Source organism: Syngnathus typhle, linkage group LG18, assembly GCF_033458585.1.
Source record: "Syngnathus typhle isolate RoL2023-S1 ecotype Sweden linkage group LG18, RoL_Styp_1.0, whole genome shotgun sequence".
In the NCBI taxonomy this organism is placed as follows: Eukaryota; Metazoa; Chordata; class Actinopteri; order Syngnathiformes; family Syngnathidae; genus Syngnathus; species Syngnathus typhle.
The window spans coordinates 6,021,155-6,046,302 of record NC_083755.1 but is presented as its reverse complement, the minus strand read 5'-3'; the positions used below and the strand labels follow the sequence as shown (position 1 = coordinate 6,046,302).

At 47.2% G+C, this 25,148-nt stretch overlaps 1 protein-coding gene across 1 annotated transcript in view; it reads left to right on the top strand.

Moving 5' to 3' along the window:
* The first annotated feature begins 3,471 nt into the window (after positions 1-3,471).
* The window catches only part of LOC133171314 (ankyrin-3-like), a 37,202-nt gene continuing 15,525 nt past the window's right edge, over positions 3,472-25,148 (top strand). Inside the window, 36 exon segments of the mRNA XM_061304567.1 lie at positions 3,472-3,704; positions 10,897-10,998; positions 11,084-11,182; positions 11,258-11,356; positions 11,637-11,735; positions 11,804-11,989; positions 12,205-12,228; positions 13,014-13,112; positions 13,319-13,417; positions 13,498-13,596; positions 13,661-13,858; positions 14,251-14,349; positions 14,443-14,541; positions 15,016-15,114; positions 15,342-15,539; positions 15,609-15,707; positions 15,790-15,888; positions 16,153-16,350; positions 16,417-16,515; positions 16,597-16,695; positions 16,793-16,891; positions 16,977-17,072; positions 17,264-17,336; positions 17,488-17,547; positions 18,193-18,228; positions 19,133-19,256; positions 20,215-20,317; positions 20,623-20,729; positions 21,235-21,459; positions 22,958-23,112; positions 23,173-23,384; positions 23,457-23,664; positions 23,733-23,829; positions 23,896-24,124; positions 24,202-24,327; positions 24,485-24,607. Of these exon segments, the coding sequence (XP_061160551.1) occupies positions 3,639-3,704; positions 10,897-10,998; positions 11,084-11,182; positions 11,258-11,356; positions 11,637-11,735; positions 11,804-11,989; positions 12,205-12,228; positions 13,014-13,112; positions 13,319-13,417; positions 13,498-13,596; positions 13,661-13,858; positions 14,251-14,349; positions 14,443-14,541; positions 15,016-15,114; positions 15,342-15,539; positions 15,609-15,707; positions 15,790-15,888; positions 16,153-16,350; positions 16,417-16,515; positions 16,597-16,695; positions 16,793-16,891; positions 16,977-17,072; positions 17,264-17,336; positions 17,488-17,547; positions 18,193-18,228; positions 19,133-19,256; positions 20,215-20,317; positions 20,623-20,729; positions 21,235-21,459; positions 22,958-23,112; positions 23,173-23,384; positions 23,457-23,664; positions 23,733-23,829; positions 23,896-24,124; positions 24,202-24,327; positions 24,485-24,607 (4,332 nt within the window). The 5' untranslated portion in view covers positions 3,472-3,638.

Genomic DNA, 25,148 nt, shown 5'->3' with positions numbered 1-25,148 from the left:
AAATAAAACCTTGTGGAAAAATGCATGCATACGGCAAATAAAATGGGAAAACACAGTGGTTTTCCCATAATGCCCCAAGGTGCAAGTCTGACGCTAGTCCTGGTTAATCATCACTTTTCATTGGAGTCAATGTTCATTGTTTTAGGTGTCATTCTGTACACACTGACCTGTTTTTTTTTTTTGGACAATACAATGTGTGCTGACAGAAGCTTTTTCGTGATCCACTTATCTATCCAAGGCTTATTTGTCTTTCTTTATTTTCAAGCGGATGTTCGGATCTTGTTCTTTCTTAGTGTAATTGCTGTTGGAAAGTCAAACAAGTGTCACATGTGCAAAAAAAAAAAAAAAGTCTGTTTTTGTGTCCGAATCAGAGCTGTCGTACAAGTCAAAGCAGTATGTTTGTCAGTCTGTGTGGTTTAATGGTTGACCTCAGCTCGTTGAAGGCCGCTAGCATTAGCGCTAATGGCCGCAAATACCAGAAGGCTCCACCTGTGACTCTGAGGCAAAAACCAATCACTGAGCTTGTCGATATGGCATTCTTAATCAATACATGAATTGGCCAGCCATTTTGAGATGACGTAAGCAGGAACCAACTTTTACGCCCTCATTTCTTGGCTTTCTAAACGCTGAGCCTTCACACTGTGAAAGCTCACGAGCGGGCGCACAAAAGCTCCGGCCGTTGTGTTTGGATTTACATCTGCGGAGCTATTCACAGTCGCCCGCCCTCATTGTGAGGAGAAAAGTCTCGTTGCGCTGATTCAGCACGTCGCTTCGTTGGTGGCGGCAGCGGCGGCGAGTGCCTCGCCGTGCCGGCTATTGTCATGGAACCAGTAAACACCAGCTCAGCTCCGGCGAGCTAAGGTCACTAGACAACGAAGTTAATTGTCTTCACTTCCTGTTTTCCCTTTTAAATTTAAAGAGCGGAAGAATTCCGTTTGAACTACTGCCGATTTAATAAAAAATATTCACATGTTATGATTGTGTATCCATAATACTGCAGAAAAGCAAGCATAAATAATAATTTTCAATAATGATAGTTTGTCAAAGTGCTGGGTTGAAACCACGTCTGACGCCATTTGTGCCGAGACAAAGACGGATTGTAAAACATGGAAAGTCTCTTTGTGACTCATGTTTGTGTGTCTGCTTTATCTCACTTGTCGTGTGTGTGTGTGTGTGTGTGTGTGTGTGTGTGTGTGTGTGCACGCTCGCGAGGGATTCCTCCTCTGCTGCGTAAATGATCTTCTTTTATTCCACGATAACCTTTCCTCCCGCCGTGGCGTTTTGGAAAAGGAGTCATTTCAGGGCCGAGGAATCCTCGACAAAGAGCCGTTTGCTTCTTCCTGATTTCTCTGATGTGGTTTCCACGGCGACAAAGTTGTTGTTATTTCCATGAGCAGCCACAGTAGTGTTGCCGTGGCAACCAAATACACGTAAAGTTGTTTCCTCTTGGCCGGATGCATGTAGCTAGCATGTGTAGCATCACAGAAGGATGGGAGCTGTCTTTTGCGACCAAAACAATAACGCTTAGGATGTTCTTGCGTAACAAGAAGACGTCTGCCGATATGTCCATTAAGGGCGACCGCCAAAGTCCATTAATTACCACTAATGGATGCCTCAAACGACAATATTTGGTTTGTGCCGCTTGTTGATGACTCTAATTCCGCGCAAATTAGCATAGCTGATTTCATAAACCATCGCATACTTGCATGCATGTAATATAATTTGTAATATGTATACTCGATGATGCTCGCTTCCCGTTTCTCATGGTGGTCTGCACGCTGAACGTTTGTCAGTTGATGCTTTGCCCTCAGGCGACACACACACACACACACACTGGCAGAGAGATGCATGTCGTAAAGAATCACTCTTGTTCTTTGCAGTCCGAATGGAAGCCTGTAAAAGAGGACTGTGTTTCTGGCTCACTTTCTATAAAGGATCTTTTATTGTGCAGTGTGACTCCATCACCATTTGGCCTTTTGCTGGTGCTGGTTAATGGAGGGATGGTGTTGATTACACCGTCTGATACAAGCACAAGCTCTGTGGGAATGGAGAAGAAAGTCATCATTCTGAGAGTCCGGTCCCGATTAAAATGATTGATAGGCATTTTTTAAATACCCCAAGACGACCTCATCGGAAATCGGGGAAATATTTGTGGGTTGTGTTCCTAATATTTAGGGTGGGCGAGTACCGATACCAGATATCAAGCTGAGATTAGCCTTATTTGAAGGTATCGGGTACTCGTAAAGGCTTCCGATACCAGTCACCAATACAGCGACACATTATCGAACCAATCAAATGCTGGGATGCATTAGCGACGCGCTAGCACTTACAAACCTGTTTGTCACTCCAACCACAGGCCGGTTCTGACCGCTGTGTCGTGCAGCACTTAAAGACTTGTATGCATACGCGTGTGTGGAAAGCCACTCCCGGTTTCCCCACAAAGCCTTTTATGGTGGACTGCTATCATAAAAGGATTGTGTTACCTGAGTGCTTGTTGTCTTTGTGTTTGGATTGTGTTGAAACTGGCTCAGACCCACCGTCTTGCATGTGAATTAAAGAGGTGTATTTTGAAGGGAATTGTTGTCGTGTCAAGATGTGGCCACTAGATGTCAGACTGGCTTCTATTCTAGTTGGGCGTGCTCCAAGCTGGTTGGTCTTGCTGAGAGAGAGAGACGGATGAAGCGCCATGAAAATGTCAAATCATTATTATAGTGCGCCGAATGATCAGCGCTATCGTCAGTATTAGCATGATTAGCATGATGTTGTTAAGGGCTTGTGAATGGGGTACATTTGTTGACTAATATTTATAGAAACATGTTAGATAAAATTGTAATAAGAAATCTGGGAAATATCAGCGTAAAAGATGAAAAATAGTCCTTTTTTTTAGGGATAAACAAAAATAAATCAGAAAAAATACATTATAAAATAAAATACAAAAAAAATATTAGAAATCAATCCAAAAATTGGCAAATGTCACAAAAGAATACAAAAATATGGGGCCAAATAAATATTGAGACCCCCAAAAATAAACAAACACAACCAAGTTTTATATCATAACATCAATTAAAGAGGATGTCCTGAGCTCCTGTTTCTTTGCTGGCTTGGTAGGCAATAATGCTGAGCAATGAAGAGAACGTGCTCGGCGTCACTTCTTCAGACTGCAAACCAGTCTGCGCTGAGTCAATAGTGCCTCTACTGGTGGCAGCCAACGTGCGCGCTTCATCATGCCTCATCCATCAACTCCGCCCAATTATCCAGAATGAACTGATCTTCAAAATGTGTCTAATTAATTAGTCAATTAGTAAATAAAAAAAAATGTAGAAATCAGCTGCTTGTTGCTATATCCACTCCCACTTGTGGAGTCTGTGTGTGTATGGTGTGTGTGCGCGCGCCGAGAAAGAGCGAGAAGGCGTCGCTCCTGGTTCCGCCCAGTCCAGTCAGTCCGCCTCGTTGGCTGGTGTATGCGCGCCACTCTGTGTGCGTGTATGTGTGTGTGTCTTTACCACACACACACACACACATGCACATCTTTGTACTCATCCATGCTGGATTAGAACCTCTTATTATTGTTTTCCTTTTGGGGTGCTTTTCTTGGGGATGTAAACAAAGGGCCCCCGGGGACCCTCACGGCCGCCGCCATGAGCGAGGAGGTTCGGGAAAAGGCGGCGGGCAAGTCGGCTCAACGCAAGAAGAAAGGAAAGAAGGTAGAAAGAGGCTCGGTGTTATTTGAAATGTCACTCTTTTGTGCGTCTTTGTTGATGGACATTTTGGTTGCCCCCGCCCGTCTGGTTTTTAACAACTTGAAACCTTTTTAGAAGCACAAAAGTGCAGGTGTGACTCACTTCTATTGACATGTTCTTATCTACATGTGTGTCTATAGGAGTGTGTGTGCGTGCGCGCCCCACTGATGAAAATGGGATTTATAGTTGTGCGTTAGCTACCGGGGTGTGTTCAGCTCGCGCGGCTGCTGCAGCAGCAGCCTGTTGATGCCAAAAAAACAACAACCTGCTCATCATGAAGTCTCCACTTGGCCTCGGATGACTCCAACAAGATGGCATGAAGCCATTTAAAACCCTTTTTTTTTTTAATCTTTAAATCTCTCCGCCGGGTCTGATTGATGTTCTTTTAAAATATTGGAGTGGGGGGGGGATTGCTGGCCAAGAATGGTTGTTCTGTAGAATGTAGCATTTATTTGTTTAGTCAGCTCTTTCTGTCCCACACCCACTCAGACATCCTTAAGCTCCAACGCTAATGAAAATGCTTAAGAAAAGAAGCTCGAGCTTGACTTGAATGAGGGAGGCGGTCATTTTGTGTTAGCGCACTTTGCAAACGCTTCATTCAAACACACAAATGTGGACATGGCTGGATTATGTAAGATGGCTGCCCACGTTTAGCCCTTGGCGTGCCACAAACCTTCCATGTCATACATCCTCTCATTTTTTTTTTTTTTATCTTCCACATCAAACTTGTCCAAACAGGACTTTTGTTTTCCCAAATTGTGGTAGAATTTGTATACAACTAGTTTGGTCCAGCATCTGATTGATTGTAGACAAATCAATAGGTGACTATGAACAGACCCAAAATACAAACGTGCTCAGCATTCTTCTATCTTGGCCAACGAAGCAGCTCGCCGCAGAAGCGAGCGGCTGATAATCCGGCGGGTGAGCCGTACTTGCCAGCGTGCCAACATATTGTTTGTTTGTGCCGAGCAGGACGCTTGGCCGGGATCCGTCCACACTTCCCGGGAACCGGATGAAGCCCCGGTGGGCTCGTGCGCCTTTTCTACTTCTGACTTCCTATCGCGCGTGGCTAACTGTGGAGGTCCTGCCGTGGAGCTCAGAGAGGGGCAGAGCAAGAAGGTGTCTTGACAGTTCCGCGAATAGGCTAATGGACCTCGGTCGTCATGGCGACGGGAGTGTGCCAAGGGTGATGTCAGCGCTTTTAGAGAACAGGCGTCCATTTCTGTTTCCCGTCATACTTTTCTGATGCGCTTGTGTTTACTTCCAGAAGAACTAAGAAATAGTCATAAAATGAAATTTTTATCCAATGTGCCAGAAAGGTGGCCTTCGTGTTTCCCTCCCGTCACCTCCCGATCATCTTGCCAGCCGCCACAGGCCTTGTTGCGTTGCCATGACGACTTGCCAAGGTGTCGTTTTTGTGCGTGCCCGGCTGAGTCAGACCGGGCCCCTCATCCTGACTGGATTACCATGAGCTATCAGCATCTCAAAAAGGAAAAGTTCCTATCTAATTAACCTTCATCATGTCACGCAGGGGTTATAATTCCGTGGAGATTAGCGCTTGGAAAGGCTGCGGATTTGTTGTCACAAGTCAAAGAGATAAAAGTGTGCTTGTACAATCCCGAGTAATTACACATCATCCCCATCAGCGCTTGTTAAACCCAAGGAATGTGAACTAGCCCGGAAAAGAAAGATGGATTTTGCTAGAACTTCAGACTAGGGCCTTTTTTTTGGCTCGGAATTCACCATGACAGGGATCTAGTTGTCGGCATGGAAGGACGCGGGGTGTGAAGGTGCGCGTGACGCGGTCGGCTCGATACGGCGAAGGGATACTCTGCACTCGGAGCGGTGCTATTTTTGTGGCTGTGTAAACCGTTGCCAGGGAGACGGCTGGCAGGGTGCCCGGCAGGAGAAGCCCACCTCCAGACAGACGCACACAATGATAGACAGACAGACAGATACAAATGTGTCTGGTTTTCGCTTCCATTTTGTTTAAATGTCATCTCTTGGTGCTTTCCATCCGCGTCTCCAAACACCAAATGGGACAAATTGTGTTGTTGCTTTATCTGATTTTAAAATGTCCATTTGCAGTTAAGTGCCTCGGCTTGGATGTGAAGTGGCTCTCAGGGGAGGTGCCAGAACATGTGTGGGCAACCTTTTGTGCTCCAGAACCACATTTAGTTCCCCTTTTTTGGTCTTTAATGCAATACCGCCCTCTAGCGGTCAAATAGTACATTACAACCAACCCTTTTTTTTCCCCCAAGCCTGCTGTTTCTTTTGTTATTGTCTGGCAGTGGGCGGGACCTTCCGTTCCAAGCGGCCGGTCGCTGTCCTCTGAACCAATAGGAAGCCGGCTCTCTTGCGACGTCATCCCCGCATGCTGCCAAGATGTTTATATTATGAAGGGGGGGCTGCAATCCCCAGACATGAGTTTATAGCACCCATGCACGCCCACACACACAGACACACACATATTGCTCAACAAGAAAGCATATTTAATGTATTAAAATAATAGTCATCATAAATTTGATTGATGCTCGAGGGAATCATTGTCATGAAGCTTTCTCCCTCCTGGAAAAGCGGCTAATTGCATTGAACTCTAACAATGCCTCAAGGTCACCTCCGCTTAATCGCAGCATCCGTCAATATCTCATGAATAATTCATGAGGACGTGAATAATTGATCCTTTAATTCACTGGAATTGCATATTATTTTGCTTCCTACGCTCATTATTTGGTGGTCTATTTACGCTCAGTCTAACGTTGCTGTTTTTTACGACGGTGACAACTCACTACAATCTGGAGTGTGTTGCCAAGTTGTAACATCACAATTTGAAGACCTTGTTGCTTCTGATTACTTGGTGAAATTGTCCAGGAGTTGAAGTTTTGCAGGATCTGGTGAAGTGTCAGCTGCATGCACCACATGCACGGATCTGCACATTCAAATGAATGCAAAATGTTAAGACAGCAGTGACAGCATCCTCCATTGTCTCCATGAAGTGTCTGATGTTACCAAGCAGAGGTTCTTCTTCACCCCCACCCCCTCCCCTTGCCCCTCCCTTCGAAGCCCCCTCCAGCCTCTCCCTTTCTATCCTCCCACCTCTCGCTCTCTTTCTCAACCTCTTTCCCGCCGCCGTTCCCATCCCGCTCATACGTCCTGTCGCGACATGCTGGAGCGGATGGCTCGTGTCGAGCTCAGGTGCTTCCAGGGGGGCGCCAGGAACCAGTCTGCATCCCCCTCCTCTTCAGCACGCCATGCGGCTTGAGCTTCTCTGTGGATGTGAGGATCTCCACTAGGGATGTTTTTACAAGAGGACAATCCTACCCGGAGATGATTTTATGTTTTTTTAAAAAAAAATTTTTTTGGGGAGATGGGGATGAAGGACAGATTTGAGCAGGATCTCCAGGGGAACATCCCGACCCCGAGCACAAAAGCTAATTGACAACCAGGAGGAGGTGTGCCATCCACCTCCATAAAAAAAGGGAAATCATCAGGAGTGGGTGGAGAAGATCCCTCAGCAGCACTGTTCTCGCCCACCTGTGTGGATTAAGCGGCAGACGGCATGGCGCACGCCGCCTCGCAGCTGAAGAAGAAGGCGGACGAAAACCTTGTGGCGGCCGAGGAAGAGCGGGAGAAGGAGCGTAAGCGGGCCAGGAGGAGGCAACGAGGAGGAGACGTGAAGAAAAAGGTAGAAAGGGAGGAAGATGGAGGGCTGTGTTTTGGTTGTGGCGACGGAGGAAAGAGGACAGGCTGATATTTTAGGCACTTGGGTGCTATTAATATTTCGGTTGGTGTATTGTGTCCTCGTTACGAATTGAACAAATTGTCGAAATGCAACGTCGGTTGCCGTCATCGCTCGATGATGGACTTTGGACGCGTCTGTCTGCGCACGAGGCTCGTGCTGGAAGCAGTCACGCCCTGCGCTTCGCCGCGTGTCACATTAGTGCGCGTGTGCGTGCAACCTGGACGGCAAAGTTAGAAACATGCACGAGGTGGCTAATACCGGATGGGCCATAATCAATAATCATTTGCTTGAGTGGCAGTCTGACCTTTTTGACTTGAAGGTTGAAAATGAGAATTAACGGGAATAACATGTTGCTGTGTCACTGTTGTGTCTAAGCGTGGAGTAGTGACATCATCAGTGAGTGTGGTAGTGAAGCCGTATCTGCTATGCCAGGATTAATCCAGAGTCGTCTGTCCCAGGACGCTTCTTCTTGGCACCATGATGGAAAAATGATCCTCACTATCTCCTCTCTGGGCCTCATTTAGTTTTTTTTTTTTTTTTTTTAGACTTACTTTACCTCTCACTCTCTCTTTTTCTCTCTACACCTTTCTCTCTTTGGGCTACAGGGGGAAGTCACAATATTAGGAACAGCTGTCACTATAATGAATTGCCTTAAAGTTGCATTTTTATTTTTTTTTTAGTTTATTTCATTGTATTTTATTTTTATTATATATTATTTTATTCTATTTCCAAGCCAATTATATGAAATGACTTGCAGCCCGCAACCTCTTCCACCATTTTTGTGTTTTCTGAGAGCAAAGTCATGCAAGCCGACGCTCTCTTTTGGAGCGGGGGGCTATGAATTATAGAAGACTTCCATTACAGGGCGGAGGATACACGGGTCGCGGCGGGGCGGTTGATCGAGGAAGCTAGTCAGCGTTGGACTGTAAATCCAAATGCAAAAAGTTCTGACGGGTTTCGAACTACTGAAACCGTCAAATAAAACACCCGATTTGTGTTGCTTTTTCTTGTGTTGTGCTTCCATGTCGCTGGGCCGCTGCACCGCACACATTCCCGTCAAGTCAGTGTGTTATTTTGTCTTTATTTATTCATGATCGCCCTGCCTCAGAGGAGATTAACCCGCGGCTGCACCACAGCAGCCGATACTAACCAGTTTTTTGTTCTACTTTGAGATTGTACTTCTATATTGTATTTGTTTACACTGAGTGTTCACTTCTTAACCCAGGGAGGGGCTGATGCTGGTGTCTGGCAAACATGGCCGCCTGCTGGCAATGCAGCAAAGCGTCACGGACACAAACCGCTCAGACACACTCTCGCGTTTGTCCGCCGTTCGATGCCGCCGTGCAAAAAAGAGGAGGTGTGTGTTTTATAGACGCCCCGCGCGGGTGTGAGTGTTTTTAATCCTCCTCCATCGGAAGCTGAAGAGCCGGGACTGCGGTAGCTCGCCGGCCAATCAGATCGCAGGGTTTCAACTAGCAGTCAGAGGCAGGACTAAACACACACACACACACATACACACACCTTTTTTTACCCTGTTCCCATCCAAGATGATTTCATAACATTAAAGCGGTATTACATGCATTTTTATTGATCACTATTCACAGAGAGATGTTTATATTTCAAATAGACTGCGTGAAGTCCCCGTAGGAAATAAAAGTAGATAGTAGAAAAGGGTGGCGTTTATCATTCATAACACTCTGCGTTCGTAAATACTGAAATGATGAACACCAACCGGAAAGTTCCGCAACATTTCCGCAGCAAATTTTAGGAGCCGGCGTTTCCATGGCAACCTGTCCCTCATAGATGCTTGTCATAAAATGCTGGAGGATGGATCATTCCTGTGTTGTCCCATAAATGTTCATTTGTTATTGCAGCACATATTTAAATGGATGAAAAAGAAAAATTAAAATAAAAATGATTATTATAATTGTCACCCCAGCCCATTTCGGGCCCGAGAACTTATTAGTCTCCTCGAAAGTGTTTTGCTCCTTCAATACCTGAAAGCACCTTCTAAATCCTGCTAATCTGTTTGACCTCAAAGCCTCATCTGCTGCTTTTCTGCACTTGTGTCCGTCTGCACTATTTTGGACTGTAAGGTGAGCCAAGCTCCACATTTTTCTTCCTCCATGCCAAACCCGATGGGGCCTAGCCAAGTCCAAACCCGACACTAAGGTGGTCTTTAATGGAGGTGATTTAGATTGCGGCAGTACTCACCAAAGCGGCAGATGTCGGTGAGTGATACCGGATGCTGTTTTGCTGTCCCTTTCACAAGGAAGTGTCGCAAAATTAGGATCATACTATTTGTTTATATTTCAATCTTTGTTGTACTTTCTGTGCACATTCCAAACACGTGCACTGTTTTGTACCACTAGTTAAGATTAGCACCGGAACTCCTGACTTTCGACGACTGGACTTTCTCACTGCATGCTAGGTATTTTTAGCTTTGACATAATGCCCCTACCTCTCCTTCTCTCTCTCGACCACTCTCTCTCTCTTCCTCATCAGTCAGTGTAGTGCTAGCTAGCAACCGGCGCTCGGGTTTCACACTCTCTGCCGCAGGCTGAGGATCAACATGGCCGTGGAGGAGGCGGTCGACTATCCCGTGGTAAGACTTCATCTTTGGGTGGGAGCATGAGATGGACCCCCACCCCGGAGACGGGTCGAGACATTTAAGGCCCATTACGGGGTCGTTTTTGTGGGGGTCGTGGTGCTCTGCAGTGGTGCTGCCTCGGTGCAGCCTTGAACCTGCGTACGTCCCACATCAGGATGAGGAGGATGATGTGTTTTGATTTGGGTGCATGATGACAGACACGCATGGAGGTAAAGACCTGACCTTGGGAGACAAGATCTGCTTGGTTAAGTGAATGCTGCAAAACTTGAAGGTGACTTTTTGGTGGGTCTCATCATGGTTGACATGCCTACCAAATAACATGGCTAATTGAAACTGGGTTGAATTCTTTTGTCAAGCTATGTGTGACCTTGTGGAGTTATTTGAGTTTCCTGTTTTAAGTCATCAAATGTTGCCACTAACCTGGTACAATAATGATTCAAATATGCGAGCAATCAGACAAAATTGGTTTTGATGGACACACAAATTTAAAATGGCTGCTTCAAAACAATATGGCGGACATTCTTTTTTGTTTTTGTTTATTTTCCAACGATAACATTTGAGCATTTGCGGCGTGTAAACATGTTTGCTGGCTCATGTCCTACTGGAATGTTTGTTGAAAGAGCCAAGGTTGCATTCTTGGGATATCTCAAGTTTCATCGGAAGGCTTCGGGGTGCCATGAACAAGGTCACGCCAGTCATGTTGTGTTCATGTTGTCGTCCAGAGTCCCCTTGTTGAGTTGATCGGGTGAAACGGTTGCAAATAGAAGTTAACGGTGTTTAAAATGTAAAGTTTTGTTTTGCAGACGGACGTGAATGCTTGTTACCTACGAGCAGCTCGCGCCGGCAACTTGGAGAAAGCGTTGGACTACTTGAAGAATGGCGTGGACATCAACATTTGTAATCAGGTACGTTTTTAATCCTCACAATTAAAAGGGATATTTGTCACCGTGACAACGACCCAAATTCTGAAATGTGTGTTTGTGTCAACAGAATGGTCTCAACGCGCTACACTTGGCTTCCAAAGAGGGCCATGTGGAGGTGGTGGCCGAGCTCCTTCAGCAGGGAGCCAACGTGAATGCTGCCACCAAGGTGCGTCACATCCCCAAAATGAGGCTAACCTGTACATGCGCTCACATTTTATTATTTTTTTCATCCCTGGCACAGAAAGGCAACACGGCGCTGCACATTGCGTCTCTCGCCGGCCAGATGGAAGTGGTGAAAGAGTTGGTGACGCACAACGCTAACATCAACGCGCAGTCGCAGGTAAACAGCAAACAAAAACTAAAAGCAGCCAATGAAATAACAAATTAATTCATATGTTTAAGGCTTTTATACTGCTGGCATTTTAGCGTGAAGATTTGAAAATATGTTATGACACACACACGTGCGTACATGCACACACTTGTGTTATCAGGTGCTAGCTATGTCGAGAGGTGACACTATGTGTAAAGAGAGTGTGTGTGATATGCCGCACCATAGACACTGAGTGATTTAAAAAAAAAAAAAAAGTTATTTCATAACCTAATAATCTTTTTGGTTCCAGAATGGCTTCACGCCACTGTACATGGCGGCGCAGGAGAATCACCTGGAAGTGGTGCACTACTTGCTGGAACACGGATCCAGTCAGAGCATCGCCACCGAGGTGAATATGCAAATCGACCAAAGGAAGACGAGCGAATGAGCTCACGCTTTCTCGGCCTGTTTCCGCAGGATGGTTTCACTCCGCTAGCGGTGGCGCTGCAGCAGGGCCACGATCAGGTGGTGTCCCTGCTCCTGGAGAACGACACCAAGGGCAAGGTGCGCCTCCCCGCGCTTCACATCGCCGCCAGGAAGGACGACACCAAGGCCGCCGCCCTTCTTCTGCAGAGTGACCACAACGCCGACGTGGAGTCGAAGGTAGGCCAATGGCGATCTTTTCTTTTTACTGACATCTGATCAGAAGGAAGCGACGTCGCGGTGTCCACTCGTGCGTCCGCTCTCGTTTTTAGCCATTTCATGGAGTGCGTACCCATCCCGCCGCTTGGTGCCGCCATGGTGTCGCTGTCGTCGTGGTACTCTAACCACCCCACATTCTTTCTCGCCCCGTTCCCCCTTTGACCTTCTGTTTCTAGATGATGGTGAATAGAACAACAGAGGTACACACATTCTCTTGCTCTAATCTTCCTTTCTCCTCCCCCCTTCTTCCTCCTCCCCCATGGTTTCATCGCAAAGCCTTCAGGCTGCTAGCATGAACGCTAAATGCTAGCATGAAAGCTTTTGCAGACTCACTTTTTGTACACCGGAAGCCTGCATCTCATTTACACTTGTGTGCGTGTGTGTGTAAGCTAGTGTAATAAAAAAAAAGTATTTTGCGCCGTTGTGGGTGTGAACACAGTCGATTGAATTTGCTGCCATCAATGCGGCTAATCTCATTTCTTTTTAATGTGGTTCATCTCTGTGCAGATAAGGACTAGAGAACTGTTTACTTTGTAACGTACGCAACAGGAACATTTTTCGGGTCAGATTGTCATTTTCTTAGCAGGAACTAACTTTCACTTTTGTTTCCGGGAGTGGTCAGAAAATTCACTAAATAGGGTCCAGTGAAAAAAATAGTTGGCAACAATGTTTTTAGCGCAGTGATTAACGTTTGTGGCAAATGCATGCTTTCCTGCATGTATATATTTCTGATTTAATCCTAGTTGCAGCTTCTGTTGCAGCCTGTTACCAACAACTAAAAAAAAACAAAAAACTTTTATGTTCTTGCATGCTTTTCAATTATCAGCAGCCAATGCACTTTATGTAAAAAGAAAAAAAACACGTTCCTGAGCTTGCTGCAGCTTTGCCTCCCATTGTCCCCTGCTCTCACAGGAAAAACTTTCTTGCCGCATTATTTTAACAATTATTATTTTTTTTTACGTGTGTCCTTCTGCGCCCGCCTCAGAGCGGCTTCACGCCTCTCCACATCGCCGCTCACTACGGCAACATCAACGTGGCCACGCTGCTGCTCAACAGAGGCGCCGCCGTGGACTTCAAGGCACGGGTTAGTGCGTGCGTACGTGTGTGTGTGTGTACGGTCGCATTTGTGACACAAGTATGTGCCAGCTGTCTGTGTCACTCTGCTAAAGAACACTCATGTTGCACGTACTTTGTCAGTCGACAAACCAGAACCAAAATGTAAAATAAGACTTTGGGTGGTTTTCACCCGCCACCTCCAAAAATGAATGGTATATCATATTTTGTGTCCAGAATGACATCACGCCACTGCACGTGGCCTCCAAGCGTGGGAACGGCAACATGGTGCGCCTCTTAGTGGAGCGAGGAGCTAAGATAGAAGCACGGACTAAGGTCTGTATGCTAACATGCTAACAGGCATTTGTCACTATGGAAAGAAAAGTGTAAAAAAAAAAAAATGTTTGATGCCTCAGGACGGCTTGACGCCGCTACACTGCGGAGCCCGCAGCGGCCATGAGCAGGTGGTGGAGATGTTGCTCAGCAGAAGCGCTCCCATTCTCTCCAAAACCAAGGTAAAGCCTCAAAGCAACCTTCCGCGTGACACTTAGCAACACGCTAAGACCTCTCCCCGCCCAGAACGGTCTGTCGCCGCTCCACATGGCGACCCAAGGCGACCACCTCAACTGCGTGCAGCTGCTCCTGCACCACGACGCACCCGTGGACGACGTGACCAACGACTACCTGACGGCGCTGCACGTCGCCGCCCACTGCGGGCACTACAAGGTGGCCAAAGTCATCGTGGACAAAAAAGCCAACCCCAATGCCAAGGCTCTGGTATGGAAGCAGATTTCTTTTCCTACGTGTGCTATTTTCTTTTTTTTTTTTAATCATTTTACTTTTACTGGTGACTTCGTTGAGCGGCTGTCCCAGAGGGAGACAGCCGGTTGTGTAACGAGAGATGTCAGGGTGTGGTTAAAGAGCCCGCCAGGGTCCAGAGTAAAGAAAAGAAAAAATGGCATGAAGTCATTGGATCGAGCTACTCGAAGCAGGAAGAAGAGAGGAGAGCGCAAACTCTTTGCATTCAGTGGGAATTCTTTCCACGCGCGCTCCTCGTCGTGGGGGGAAGAAAAAGGAGAGTGTGGATTTTTCCACGCGCTGTTCCAGCAACGTTTTTCTTTTCCCGGATCGTTTGTTTGAAGTCGTCTTTGTCCTCGCTTTGCTTGTAGAATGGTTTCACGCCGCTGCACATCGCCTGCAAGAAGAACCGGGTCAAGGTGATGGAGCTCCTGCTCAAGCACGGCGCCTCCATACAGGCTGTCACTGAGGTATGTCGTACATCTAGACAGCAAAAGTATTGGGACTGAATGAATCAAAAGGGGGACTTTTACATTGAAATATTTTGTGATACTAATTACCAGTCCGGCCTGACTCCCATCCACGTCGCGGCGTTCATGGGACACGAAAACATCGTCCACCAGCTCATCAACCACGGCGCCTCACCTAACACCAGCAATGTGGTGAGTAAGAAAAAAAACAATAAGTTCATTAGCCTCATTTTCTTTGGATAAGTTTGTTTTTCACGGAATAGTTTTATTTAGCTAGTGCGGAAAAATCCTCAAATATTCCATTTTGAGAAATGGTCCTTGTTTGAGTAGATTAATTCCATGTGTTTTCCTCTCATCCGGGCAAGTTAACACCGTAAACTTCCTGATGAGGTTCTTGTGCCAGGAGGGCAAAAAAAAAAAAGAGAGGAATAGGGGGGGGAAGAGAGTGAACAAGTCAAAGAGGGGGGAAAAGAGTTAGCTCATCAACCTCAAGTATTTGCTCGCCCACGCCGTCTGTGGCCGGGTTACCGGGGCGACGAGCGTTATGGGACGTCATTATAGAAAAAAAAAAATTGGAAGCGCTTCATTTCTTCACCTTTCTGTCTGGTGGAGATTCAGCAGCTGGATGAAGTCGTATTTTATTTAGTAATGTCTTTTTTTTTCTAGAGAGGGGAGACTGCGCTTCACATGGCTGCAAGGGCGGGACAATCCAACGTGGTGCGCTATTTGGTCCAGAACGGCGCACGAGTCGATGCCAAGGCCAAGGTAGTGTGTGTGTGTGTGTGGGTGTGTGGTCGCATGACATTTATGTGTCATGTAAATACAGTTTGTGCAGATGTTTATTTTAAAGCAGTGTAAAAAAGGGTTTAGCATAGCCGCCTCGCAGTCAAGAGGTTCTTGGTTTGAAACTCGGCTCAGGCACAGAAATTGGTGAGACAAAAAAAAAATAGAATGATGTCACTTGACTCCATCGGTCTGATTTTTCCGGGCAGGACGAGCAGACGCCGCTTCACATCACGAGTCGTCTGGGCAAGCTGGACATTGTCCAACTGCTGCTCGCCAACGGGGCGTCGCCCGACACCACCACCAGCTCCGGGTACACGCCCCTCCACCTGGCCGCCCGGGAGGGTCACCGAGAGGTGTCGGCGACGCTGCTGGACCAAGGAGCCAGTCTGGGCATCACTACAAAGGTAAACGGCGTCGGCATGCAACAGTCGCTGATACAATTCGGTAACTGCGATCCTCTTGCGTCCTCGCAGAAGGGCTTCACTCCGCTCCACGTGGCGGCGAAATACGGCAAGCTGGAGGTGGCCAACCTCCTGCTGCAAAAGAACGCCGCGGCGGATGCCGCAGGCAAGGTGTGACCCCCCACCCCCCATTTGGTCTCACTCGGGTGTCATGATTGATCTCTAACCCGCCACTAATAACTGTTATGTCCAGAGTGGACTAACTCCACTGCATGTGGCTGCGCACTACGATAACCAGAAGGTGGCGCTGCTGTTGCTCAAGCAAGGAGCTTCACCGCATGCCTCGGCCAAGGTGAGAGGAAAATTCGTCGATGAGTGTGATGGTCTGAAAATGTAATTTGTTCAAATTCGGTCCACATTTCAAGCACAGATACCAAATTTCCTTTGGCACACATTTTGTGCATTACTGCCATCTAGAGGTCTGGAGGGAAAAAAATATAGATTTCCATTTCAATACAGAAAGTGAGGCTAAGCGGATGGTTTAAATCGCTTCCAAATAAATCATCCTGCAATTAATGGTAGAAAATTAGCATGTTGAAATTGTACGCTTGCCCAGAACGGCTACACGCCACTGCACATCGCTTCTAAGAAGAACCAACTGGAGATCGCCACCACGCTGCTGGAGTACGGCGCGTCCACCAACAGCGTGACGCGGCAGGGCATCACACCGTTGCACCTAGCCTCGCAGGAGGGCAACGTGGACGTCGTGACGCTTCTACTGGCGCGGGACGCTTCGGTCAACGCCGGCAACAAGGTTCGACTTCAACAATAGATGTAAAAAACCAAATCATAAAGTTAACTTATCATCCTTGGCGTTTAGTACGGCTTGACCCCGCTCCATCTGGCTGCCCAGGAGGATAAGGTCAACGTGGCTGAGGTTTTGGTCAACCATGGAGCCACCATAGACCCCGAGACCAAGGTGACCCCACTACCATCTTGAATTGAGATTTTTTATTTATTTATTTTTCTTGGCTGAACAATTTTCTTTCTCTGTCCTCAGTTGGGCTACACTCCTCTCCACGTGGCCTGTCACTACGGCAACGTAAAGATGGTCCACTTCCTGTTGAAAAACCAGGCCAAGGTCAACGGTAAAACCAAGGTAATTTATTGGACTGGCTGGCAGCCTGGAGGGACTTTTATGTGATTATTTTCATCCAGCACAGTATGTGATTCATTTCTTTCTGGGCGTCCCACAGAACGGCTACACTGCGCTTCATCAAGCCGCCCAGCAGGGACACACACACATTATCAATCTGCTGCTGCATCATGAAGCGTCGCCCAATGAGCTCACCACGGTCAACACACACACACACGCACTCTATATACGGGGGTTAATAGGTCGAATAACCAGATGGCAATTTTTTTTTGCTTTCTATGCAGAATGGGAATAGTGCTCTGTCCATTGCCAGAAGGTTGGGCTACATCTCCGTGGTGGACACCCTGAAAGTGGTCACAGAGGAGACGCTGACCACGCAGGTATGCATTTTCTTTCTTTTTCCACTTCCTGAAGGTGTCCCTATACTTTTGTCCCTACCCCAACCAGACTGTTTTTGCTGGCTCGCCATGCACAGAAGTTGATAATTGACTTATTTGTTTGGATAAGAGCAGGACACGTGGTCACAGAGCGTCCATGTTCAGCTTGACATCTGGAATGTTTTGTGTCGCAGACGGTCACCGAGAAGCACAAGATGAACGTTCCAGAGACCATGAACGAGGTGCTGGACATGTCAGACGATGACGGTAAGAGCTTCTCTTGCTCTGTATTGTTTATAAAACGTTCCATTATAGTCCCGCTCTGTCTCATATTTCATTTTACGCCGTCATAAATTGTTTCCTTGACTTCATTTGCATATTTTCTCTTTAACGCTTGCCTCCATCCCCCATCACACAGCCTGTAAGGCCAATGCTCCCGAAATGATCACAGAGGACTATTTGTCCGATGTTGATGAAGGTACCTGTCATCTTTTCATCCTTTTTTTTTTTATTATTGTCTATTATCATCATCTCATTTACCGCTTCATTTAACCGGGATATATTTATGCAAATAGTTCTTTAAGTCTCTGCCAAATAGTACGGAACGTGCCCGAGCACCAACCCCGGTTGTCACGGTAACCAGCAATTTCAACCAAACTGTGAGAAGTGGCTATTGAGTGTGCTATAATTCTTTTTCCTGTGTATTATGTGACCCAAAAAAATATCAGAGCCCTTTTGTCACGATCTCTTTGCTGTTCAGCTATCTCACCCTTTCTCGCCGGGGTGGCAAAATATAGCGAGTCAGCCTTTTCTCTCTGTTGCCATGGATACAGTGTGCACGGGGTGTTTGCACGGAGTGGGTGCTCGTGTTTTAAACACACACACACTTGATCTATTGTTAGTGTCACTTTACACAATCGGGCCAGAGCAAACATAGACGTTTCCTGTGTGTGTGTGGACCCCCAATCAACCCAAAAGTGTGATACTGTAAGAAAAAAAACAACAACTGACAGACTAGGAATGAAAACTTCCATCGCTATTTAATGAGGTGACGTCACGGTCGTTCCACCCAACGACAAAGCGGAGCTCTTCAAATGGCGTGTTTGTTCTTTTGTTCAAACAGAGATGGATTGCGAAAGCATCTGCATCAGCTATTCGTGTAAGTCTGAAAAGTGAAACAGCGGGTTACATTGCAAGGACTAACTTCAAATAACCATAATGTCGTGTGAGCAATTTTTTTTTTCATGTCTAAATTTGGCTCGTGTGTAACTGTATGCAAACACGGGCTTACGCAAGCATACATAGCGGTCGTGAATAACACACACACACACACACACACTTTATGCAAACTGTTGGTGTCGGCCTGCCCCCAATGTTTTTTGTTTTTTTAAAACAACTATTTTATTTTAAAGATGACAGCATGTCCCATTTTTCTTTATTTACGCTTCCCTAATAATTTGCCAAGTGTGCGTGTGTGTAAATACGGCCTCAACTTAATTCATTTAGTTAGTTACAGGCAGACGCCGGCTTAATCAAGTTAGACAACTTGAGTGTGAGTCACACCCTGCTTGCTATTTGTGTCCTGCACGCACACACAGAGTGGATTATCCTGGAGCAGGGGCGGGTAGGCGACAGAAAGCGGATCTGTTTTGATCGAGAGACAGCGTGAGGGAAGCCCCCCCTCCTGAAAAAAAAAAAGTTGGAGGAAAAAAAAAAAAGCGCTTTTGAGGCAGAGGTGAGTCACGGTGGATCCCAAAGAGAAAAGCTTGGAATGTCACCAGAAGGGGTCTGTGAAAGTTTAGGGAGGGGGGGAGGGTGACAGGCTGCTGGAATGCCGTCCCCCCCCTTTCATTCTCCTTCGCCGGCCCGCGTGCACTTGCTTCTTTCTCCGCTTTTCCAACTCGGCAACAAGTGCACTTCTAACGGTCTCTTTTTAATTTTCGCAATACGCTTTGACTGATGTTTGCTGTTTGGTTGCCGTGACGATGTGGACTTCTTCAGGTCTTGAGCATGTGCTTCTTTTATACATAGTCCTCATTTTTTTTTGTTTTTGGGGACCCCAGGCGACGACGCCATGACGGGGGATACGGATAAATACCTGGCGCCGCAGGACCTTCGGGAGCTCGGCGACGACTCGCTGCCGCAGGAGGGTTACATGGGGTTCAGCGTGGGGGCACGCTCGCAGAGGTGAGACCCCCCCCCCAATCTCTATTGAAATTTCAAATGTATTTCTCTGCAAAAATATTGACACGGAATCAACATTTGGGAGGGGTCGCTGAAAGGGTGCGTCACCGAATGTCTGAACAGTGACATACTTCTTTTCCTCAGGAAATTGGAAACATGAGGAAAATACTGTCGAATAGAAGTATCGACGACTTTACTCGTTCTGATTTCGAAGCGTTTATTGATTTTTTTTGGGGGGAAATCTGCCCGTTCCGGAACACAGCGCGAGCGTGTGTGACCTCATCCTAATCCATCCTGCTTTTGTGCCTCATGATTTTGTGTTCTCTCCTTCATGTACGCTCGATGCGTGTTAGTCCTAAAGTCAGGTAAGGCTGATGGCATGCTGCTGAAGCCCCGCCAAAACCTCCCCCCCCCTTTCTAACCCCTCTAGTTTAGATCGTCCTAACTTCCTAGTTAACTTGATGTTTTCTAGCCCTGTTGGTGGTGATGGTGTTGTGATTTTTGTCTTTCCTCCATTGAGCTTCCGGGGACCCGAACCTGTTTTCCCCGTTGTTTTCCTTTTCCTTTGCAACATTCTGTAGTTTCTGTAAATTTCGAGAAAATCGAGAGCAATGGAATATGATGTCCCTCATCTGCTTCTCTTTCATACACTGCATCACTTCATTCAAGCGCTGGCATAGAGGACAATTGATCAGACAAGTAGCTCTTTGTGGTTTGGGTAGAAGGGTGGGGGGCGTCCATTAATTGTTCTTTTATTCAAATGTGTAGTTTCTGTCCGAAGCACTCCAATGGATGAAAATGTTGTGATGGTTCTGGTTCCTGGAAGCTGCATGCATTTAATGTGATTATTTTTTTCCCCCCTTTTCTGTTCACTCCCCTCCCCTCTTACTCACCTGCCCCCCCCTCATCATTCCGCCCGTTGTCTCCGTAACCTGTGCACGGCTCCGACCCCGCGCCCAAGCCTGCGTTCCTTCAGTTCTGACAGGTCCAACGCGCTCAACCGCAGCTCCTTCACGAGGGACAGCATGATGATTGAAGAGATGTTGGCGCCCAGTAAAGAAATGGTATGTACTTTTATCACCTTCTTCATATTTATTGAGGGGGGGGGCACACGAAACGAGGGCCGACTCAAATTTGCATAGTGAAGGACTAACTTGTCTGCTTCCACGCTGCCGCAGATGCTCTGTAAGGAAAAATCGTTCATTGTAGAACACAACAAGGTAGATGTCAACATATGCTTTTGCATGACATCAAAAATGTTCAAATCATAACAAGCCATCCGTTAAAAGCGCGTAACCTTTGGGCACTTTCATCTTTTGACGTCGGCGATTCTTTCTCCGACCTAACGTTTATCGTGTGATGCGGGCAGCGTTTGGCGATGGCTAAAGACTGCGACAACGACTCGCTTAAGAGATACAGCTGGACGCCGGACGCCATGGACAACGTCAATCTGGTCTCCTCGCCGGTCCACTCCGGGTAAGCAATGATGTTCGATTTATTAAACACTTTTCGAACTGATCAAATGACGTCACGCGTACGTCACTCGTTTGTGTGACGGGGCTCTGTTGTCGTCCATCCCGCAGTTTTTCCTCACCGCTCCCGCAATACGACAGCAGGTGACGACTAACTGGCTGTGATTGATTGATTGATTGATTTGGATTTGTCCCCGTTGTTGTCGGCCGCCGCCACGCGAGCCGGATTGTGTCGTTTTCCGCTCACCCACCACCCCCATCCGCCGCACTCTCCTCACCCCCTCCCTCCCTTTTGTCCACTCACAGCAGCTGCTGTTTGTTCTCCTCCTACGTCACACGTGTCCTTCCAGAGTTTTTGTCGTGTTTGAAGGACAGATCCCAAGTGCTCTTTGTATTCACGATAATAACACCGCACACTGAGTGATTATTTTTTTTTGCCACTAATAACACCACAGCGCCCCAGAATGACCTTCATTTCCTGTTGTATTCATTGTCCTCCTCTTCTGCAGGTTCCTGGTGAGCTTCATGGTGGACGCCCGCGGCGGATCCATGCGAGGCAGCCGCCACAACGGAATGCGCATCATCATCCCGCCCAGGAAGTGCACGGCGCCCACGCGCATCACCTGCCGCCTGGTCAAGCGGCACAAGCTAGCGTCGCCGCCCCCCATGGTGGAGGGGGAAGGTCTGGCTAGCCGGCTGGTGGAGGTGGGCCCGGCAGGAGCGCACTTCCTGGGGTGAGACTTCCTGATATTTTTTTTTTGTTTTTGCTAAGCGGCTTTTGCGCACTTTGCTTTGATGACATCTTCCCTCTGCTTCCTGCCCGCCACCATTTCTCGCCATTTGCGTGTCTGTGTTTGTCACCAAAATTTTGAAGACAGGCACTTGCCCTCAGAAAAAAAAAAGTCAAAGCCCATTCCGTGCATTCCGTATAGTTCGTTAGATTGTTTCAACTTGAAATTCAGTAAAAAAAAAAACTCAAACGTGTCACAAAGCAACGCCACCTTCCCGTTTCCTCCTCACTTTGAACATCTGCTGGAATTTTGCGCAACCAAAGCGCCCATCACCCATCAAAGTGACATCTCATTAACGTCTCCGTTCATTGACCTCACCCGAATTGTGTTGCGTGTGTGTGTTTTGTGTGTTTGTGTATGACGCAGTAAGCTCCATCTCCCCAGAATGCCGCCAGCTCTTAATGAAGGCGAGAGCCTCGTTAGCGCAGTGCTGCAACTGGGACCCAGAGGAACTAGATTTGTTGGGTAGGAACATGGAAAAAAAAACGACAAAAAAACAACATAGCATCCCGATAATTATCCGCTCTTCCCCACGCCCGCCCCCGCCACCCCGGTCCCGACACAGCAGGCTGATACCTCATGGTTGTTTCACATTATCCGCCTTGAATTTCAGTTCAAACATCGAGTCAGCGTGTAGTTTTGGGAAGAATTCGAGCACGAAATGTAAAGAAGAGAGAAGGTGAAATTCAGTTCAACTTATTTCTAAATGATCGTTACGAAAAAAATAAACAGCCGTCACATAAAAATCGTTCTTTTCGTTCTTCCTAAAACTACATCTTGGAGCTTGGAATCCATCAAATTACTTTGACTACTTTCATTTCCAGGTCATTGTTTTCTTTTGGCAAGGCCTGTGACATCACAGACTGGCTTGTTTTGGGCTGGACTGCTTTTTTTTTTTTTTGGCATGTGACTTTTGATGAATGAAAAGTAGGCAATGTCCATTTTGTATATGGACTGAAAAGACAAACCACTCTATTGGGATTGTGAAGGCGTAACTGTCGGAGAAATTACATTGAAACTCTTGGGATGGCTCAGAGGAAAAAAACCAAGACTGGGTCACCTAAAGTCAATAATTTCATCTTTTGTAGCCTCCAGTGGCCCCTCTGCTCTTCTGTTTCTCGCCGTGAACTTGTCGTCTTGTGCTTTCATGCTTGTTATGTGTTGTGCGACCATGCTTTGCTTCTCCAAGGTTTTGCTCCTCGACCTCCCTTATCTCAATGTGCCATTGAACAAATGGAAATCCTCGTTTCTGCCAAGCGGATTTTAAAATGCTTTTTGTCACCGAGCTTGGTGGAAACGTGGCTTGAACACCCGGCAGAACCCGTATCCATTCACACGTTCACTTTTTGTGCTTCTCTAGTCTGTGTAGATGGTAGAGCAACAACTTTGAGATCTTCCTTGAACGTCGCTTGAGTCAATATGCGATTCGTTTCCCTACCAGGCCGGTGATCGTGGAGATCCCCCACTTTGGTTCCATGCGAGGACAAGAGCGAGAACTGATCTTTCTGCGAAGCGAGAACGGAGAAACCTGGAAGGAGCATCTGTACGACTGCAAGACCGAGGAGCTCCGCCAGCTCCTCAACGGCATGGATGAAGGTAAAAGACCTCAGGATTTCTAAATGTCACTTCTTGTAATGTCATTGGATGTTCTTCTAGAACTGGACAGTGCAGAGGAGTTGCAAAGGAAGAGGATCTGCCGCATCATCACCAAAGATTTCCCACAGTACTTTGCCGTGGTGTCCCGCATCAGACAGGAAACGCATCAGATGGGACCCGAGGGCGGGACTGTGTGCAGCCGGAGCGTCCCATTGGTTCAGGCCTCCTTCCCCGAGGGGGCGCTTACCAAAAAGATCAAAGTTGGCCTTCAGGTAAGTCTAACACATTAGAGGCCTTTGGATTTTCCGTGAAATAAATACCCTGATCCCTTTCTGGATTCTCAGGCTCAGCCGGTACCCGACGAAACTGTGAAGAAGATCCTCGGCAACCGTGCCACCTTCAGCCCCATCGTGACGGTGGAGCCCAGACGGAGGAAGTTCCACAAGCCCATCACCATGACCATCCCAGTCCCGCCGCTTTCGGGCGAGGGCCTTTCCAACGGCTACAAAGGAGACTGCACACCTTGCCTCCGCCTTCTCTGCAGCATCACAGGTGAAGTGGTTTTAGGAGGGTTTTTTTTGGAAGGTACCAGAACCCAAGACCCAATCCTTCTCTTGTAGGTGGAACATCGCCGGCACAGTGGGAAGACATCACCGGCACGACTCCCCTCACCTTTGTCAACGACTGCGTGTCTTTCACAACCAACGTTTCAGCACGGTGAGAATCCGGGCCGGGCCTCTTCTCGCATATATTTCCATTCGCTTATCGGGTGGTTCTGAACAGGTTCTGGCTGGCCGACTGCCACCAAATCCCAGAGACGGTGGGCTTGGCCTCGCAGTTATACCGGGAGTTAATCTGCGTGCCCTACATGGCCAAGTTTGTTGTCTTTGCCAAAATGAACGACCCGGTGGAGTCCAGGCTGAGGTGCTTCTGTATGACCGACGACAAAGTGGACAAGACCCTGGAGCAGCAGGAGAACTTTGAGGAGGTGGCCAGGAGCAAAGACATTGAGGTGCCTATTCTTAAGGATCCTTGTGTATTTGAACCTTTTATAAATTCCCGGTTCTGGCCGGTTTTGGTTGTGTTCAGGTCCTGGAGGGTCGTCCCATTTATGTGGATTGCTATGGAAACTTGACTCCTCTGACCAAAAGCGGTCAGCAGTTAGTTCTCAACTTCTACGCTTTCAAAGAAAACCGCTTGCCGTTCTGCGTCAAGGTACCACAAATGCACACTACTACTTTAAAAAAAAAAAATGGCCGCCGTTCACAGGCATCGATTGACCCGATGTGTACAATCGATCCTATTTCCCGCTTGGTCACTTAATTAGGACACACAAAGCAGGGCATAAAAAAAAGTTCCTCCCTGGCCGCAGGTTCGAGACCCCAGCCAGGAGCCGTGCGGCCGTCTCACCTTTCTCAAAGAGTGTAAGAGCACAAAAGGCCTGCCGCAAACGGCAGTGTGCAACTTGAACATCACGTTACCCGCCGCCATAAAGGTAAGACCAAGTCGTCATTTTTGTCTTGTCACTTCCATGAGCATCCTCACCGTCAGGGAAGTAGCGGTGGCGCTAGGGTAAAAAAAAAAAATCCAAGGTCCAAAAGTGTGTCTTTTATCTGTTTAAGGCTTCTCTTGGTTCTTTATTGTACGCCGTGGTTGCTTCTCATTGGCTGTTTTCTTTTCTTTTGGATTTTTTTCTTTTTTTTTTGGGCTAAAGACTTTTCATTTGCTCAGGCTGGCTTGACTTGATTGATGTTCTCGCAATTTCTCATGGCGCTTTTTGATTTATTGGTGTGTTTTTTTTGTTGCATTTGCCCACAGTGGCGCTTCTGTAAATCACTCTCTCTTTTTTTATTTATTTATTTATTTTTTTCCACACGCTGATGTTTTCCTCCTCCCTTCCTGCTTTCCATTATGTTACTCGTCTCCCTTGCCCCGCCCCTCGCCGCCCGTTTCTGCAATGCATCTTGGGAACCAGGAAATGGAGTCAGATGGCGAGGATGAGGTAAACTACACCCTCCCCCCCCATCATGCTCTGC